We start from the raw sequence: 5,046 nt of genomic DNA, 5'->3' as shown, positions 1-5,046 counted from the left end.
GTGGATGGAGAGGGGGGGTCATCTCGTACTCTCTTCTGGCCTGAGTTGACCTTTGAGGGGACGTGATGGTACGGAGTGGGTTTCTTACTCTGGGACGTGATGAACTGCTGCTTGGCCACTAGCAGGCGCTGTTTACAAGACAAGGACAGGACAGTTATATACAGGGTTCATATACATCTTTTTAAAGTAAAATTCAATCACTCTTTTTCTTTAAACCTGCAGTGTGTAGAATTGTGGGTTTTATTTCCTAGCAGATTTTGTAGAAAGTAATTATAATATCCATAAGTACATTTAATTTAGTGCATAATAGCTGAGCATTTTTTTTTAAATTATTTTTGTTTCCCTTAGAAAGGGTCTCATATATGTCCACATTTCTGCATATTTTGGACCAAGGCCTAGTGCCGCCATCTTGAAAGTGTCATAGTTGGAATGTCATCAGGTGCATTGTTTAAAATTTTGAATTGTTCTTGTCCTTGAAGGCCACTGTAGCTTCTGTTATTATTCTAAAGGGTTGGGGTTACCCAGGGAGCGTTGCATTCTAGAACTTTGTAGAACTTTCTTGATGATGTCATATTACATACTGCACCTTTAAATTTATATATTATGAAAAAACATCATAATTAAGATTTCAGGGAAATTTAAACAGATTATGTCAGCTTTCCTGGACTATAAAACAGTGCTGAGGAGACCTACATGACACCTCGTTGACTTTTATTTAGTTGTATTTGTTTGTGTGTTCGCTTTAACAGAGTTAATAAAGTATTTAAAAAACAAACTTGTCCAGCTTGTGTGTGTGAGATTGTGTTTGTGTGATTGTGTGTGTGAGAGAGCGTGTGTGTGTGTGTGTGTGTGTGGATGTGTGAGAGAGAGAGAGAGAGAGAGAGAGAGAGAGAGAGAGAGAGAGAGAGAGAGAGAGAGAGTGTGTGTGTGTGTCCCACCTGTTTCAAGCCCTCGTTCTCTGTCTGAAAGGCTCGGACTTTCTCCTGAAGATCTTCTATCAATTCTTCCATCTCCACGTCTCTCACTCTGTGTGTGGGCTGACCTGGAGGGGGGGAATACATTAATGTTTCTGTGTGTGGGGGGGGGGGGACAAATAAATGAATCAGTGATTATATGGAGGAATAGCTGCAGAGTGTGTGTGTGTGTGTGTGTGTGTTCTATGCGCTAACCTGTAGGGGGGAGTGAAAAAAAAATCGATTTAGAAAAATAACATACAGTCCCTGATGTTATGCAACATATTTTTGTATTTGAAGTAAATTATTTATTCTATTTTCACATGTCACTCTCTGTAGGCGACAAGACTTCTGTCCTGCCAACATCTGACCTTTCTGTGTTCATTAAATGATCAATATTTCTTCAGTGAAGCAAATTTATTTTAGTTTATTAAACATAATTCTGGAGGGTTTTATCTTTCATATGAGCCACTTCTAAAACCAATGGATTAATTAACAGTCAGGTTACAAGCTATTGTTTCTACAAAATGGAAAAGTGACGAGACTTTTGTCAGGGACTGTATGTTATTTTAATATATGTACTTTGCTTCCGCCATTAATGGGCCTTACAATCACATGCATTACAAGCTTCACATTTAAATTGACATTTATCATGACCCCAAGAATTGTAATGTAATGGATACCAAATGGATTCCAAAAGATTCACGCCCCTAAGCAATAAAAATGTTAAAGGTGCAGTGTGTAATATGACATCATCAAGAAAGTTCTACAAAGTTCTAGAATGCAACGCTCCCTGGGTAACCCCACCCCTTTAGAATAATAACAGAAGCTACAGTGGCCTTCAAGGACAAGAACAATTCTAAATGTTAAACAATGCACCTGATGACATTCCAACTATGACACTTTCAAGATGGCGGCACTAGGCCTTGGTCCAAAATATGCAGAAATATGGACATATATGAGACCCTTTCTAAGGGGAAAAAAAATAATTCAAAACATTTTTTTCAGCTATTATGCAATAAATTAAATGTACTTATGGATATTATAATTACTTTCTACAAAATCTGCTAGGACATAAAACCCAAAATTCTACACACTGCATTTGAAGCGTCAAATTGAAGCTTTTTTCTACTCACCGGCGGCCCCTCCTGCCAGCTGCTCCATGCGCCCTCTGTCCTTTACCAGACGCATCAGCTTAGTGCCCAGTCTGAGAACACACACACACACACGCACGCACACACGCACACACACACACACGAACACAAGCACACACGCACGCACGCACACGCACGAACACAAACACACACACACACACACACGCACACACACACACGCACGCACGCACACACACACACACACACACACACACGTACACGCACACGCACACACACTTAGTTAGTAGCCTGGGGGGGGGGTTCAGAGGTCAAACTCAAGTGTATTTTCAGTATGTATTTCTGTCTGTCTGTCTGTCTGTCTGTCTGTCTGTCTGTCCGTCTGTCCGTCTGTCTGTCTGTCTGCCTGTCTGTCTTACTTCTTCATCTTGTCACGTTCTTTCAGATGCAGTGTTTCCTCATGTAGTCTGTCTGTCTGTCTGTCTGTCTGTCTGTCTGTCTGTCTGTCTGTCTGCCTGTCTGTCTCTCTCTGTCTTACTTCTTGATCTTGTCATCCTGGGTGTGGACATGTTGTTTCAGATGCAGAGTTTCCTCATGCAGTCTGAGGAATCTATCTTCCAGTTCCTCTCTTGACACTCTGGAGATGTCTGTCTTCGCCCGCGAGGTTAGCAGCAAGGTCCCGTCTAAAGACATCAAGAAAAGACCATTTTTATTTTTTTATTTAACCTTTATTTAACCTTTATTTAACCAGGAAAAAAAACCTATTGAGATTAAAAATCTCTTTTTCAAAGGTGACCCGGTCCAGACAGGCAGCAGCACAATGGACCACAGTTACAGACAAACAGTTACAGACAAACAGTTACAGACAAACAGTTACAGACAAACACAGTTACAGACAAACAGTTACAGACAAACAGTTACAGACAAACACAGTTACAGACAAACAGTTACAGACAAACAGTTACAGACAAACAGTTACAGACAAACACAGTTACAGACAAACAGTTACAGACAAACACACAGGGACAAAATTAAAATAGCACTAAAAAATAAAGTAAATCAATTCACACTGCAACAATCCTAAATAGACCCATTTCTGTAACCAGGAAAAAAACCTATTTAAAACACTGACATCTTAGAGAGTCTAGCTCAATTTCCTTCATTTCAAAGAATTCAACTTAAAGGTGCTGTAAGCAGAATGGTTCTTTTAGCTAACTTCCTGTCAGTTACTGCAGTTAGCGGTCCCCTCGCTCGTCCCCACGTCACCACATTAATGCACTGCGGTCTTCAAGCAGCGAGTTATCTAGCATCATCTCAGATCCATAAGTGTGATAAAACATGATAAAAACCATCAAAACAGACATTGGGAAGGATTTTTACCTGCTCCGCCATTGTAGGCGCATACACATTCACCCATCTGTTGCTCTGGCGTGCACCGGCAGTGAGACCATGGAGTGTATATACTATGTATGAGTGAGACGGGTGTCGGTTTGTAGCGTTCTCTCTTCTGATTGGTTAAAAATTTCGGGATACTCCAATAAGTTTATTTGGCGATTACATGCAGAGCAGCTGACTGAGAGATCGGCTTTATGAAACGTGCACATTATGTAAGCGATCACTGTATGAATAAAGAGCGATTTAACACTTATATTAACATAAATAAACCGCTTACTTCACCTTTAATGTGGATGGTTGTGTACAAGGATAATTAAACACACTAAGAAAAACAAACTAAGAAATAATGAGTCATTTTAAAACTCAAACAGGGTCTGGTAAATATTATACAATCAGATTTGTGCTACAAGGATCAAACAAATAAATAATGATAAATAAAAATTGCTAAATAAAAACTCTGTCATATTCCAGAATATAGTTTAAAAGAATCTCCGAGAAATGTTCTGATTCTGAAACTAGATCTCTTTTTCTTAATTAAAGCTGGGGTGGAGGATTTGGGGAGAAAATGGCAGTTGGGATAGAGATTCGAATCCAAATACCTCAACCGCTCCACTTGTTCTCTTTGGTCCCTCCCCTATGGTCCCTCCCTGACACGCTCTACACCAACAAAGTCGTGCCAAAGTGAATGGACAGTCCCAACAGCCAATAAGAACAGAGAATCGGAGCCTCGCTCTGATTGGTCAAAGTGTACAGCTCATGTTAACTTTGACCAATCAGAATTCACATACCCCAGCTTTAAATGTGCTCTGAGGAACTCTCAGTGTTAATTCTAGCGCCCCCTTAGGACAAAAGCGGTAGTGTTTTTTTTACCACGCCAGCTGTTGTTCCTGGGTGTGAGATAAAGAACTGCAATTCAAAGATTAAACTGAGTTCAGCCTGAAATAAACCACATTCACTCTGTCCCCTCAATGTTTCTACATAAAGCCCTTACTGTCACATACACATGCTGTTTATACACACACACACACACACACACACACACACACACACACACACACACACACACACACACACACACACAGACACACAGACACAGAGACCCCCCCCCCCACACACACACACACACACAGACACAGCGACACACACAGACACCCCCCCCTACACACACACACACACACAGACAGACACAGACAGACAGACAGACACACACACACACACACACACACACACACACACACACACACACACACACACACACACAGACACCCCCCCCCCTACACACACACACAGACACACACACACACAGAAAACCCCCCCTCCCCCACCCTACACACACAGATACACACTCACACACACCGACAAGGTGAACAGGGGCCCAGAAGGATCTTGAAAATGTTATCCCTTACATTACACGCCTACTAATTAAATTAATCAAAGTAAAATATTGATTTAAGTTTTCCTTAACAGCGGTTATTAACCTGTAATATCGGACTCTAGAATGCTGTGATTGACCAATCAGAAAACAGCATTTATCAGTGCCGTTTAATAAAGGATTAGATTAGGTGTAAGTGTGTGTGAGTGTGAGT

The 5,046-nt window shown here is 40.9% G+C and overlaps 1 protein-coding gene across 1 annotated transcript in view; it reads right to left on the bottom strand.

Moving 5' to 3' along the window:
• Positions 1-5,046, bottom strand: part of rpgrip1l (RPGRIP1 like) — a 33,846-nt gene that overhangs the window by 27,113 nt on the left and 1,687 nt on the right. Inside the window, exons 3-6 of the mRNA XM_080028435.1 lie at positions 2,604-2,748; positions 2,090-2,160; positions 939-1,042; positions 3-128 (exon numbers count right to left, since the gene is read on the bottom strand). Of these exons, the coding sequence (XP_079884561.1) occupies positions 3-128; positions 939-1,042; positions 2,090-2,160; positions 2,604-2,748 (446 nt within the window). The remainder of the gene's footprint in view (positions 1-2; positions 129-938; positions 1,043-2,089; positions 2,161-2,603; positions 2,749-5,046) is intronic.

The sequence above is a fragment of the Ammodytes marinus genome (assembly GCF_949987685.1).
Source record: "Ammodytes marinus genome assembly, chromosome: 5".
Lineage (NCBI taxonomy): Eukaryota > Metazoa > Chordata > Actinopteri > Uranoscopiformes > Ammodytidae > Ammodytes > Ammodytes marinus.
This window is presented reverse-complemented; position numbering and strand designations above follow the sequence as displayed.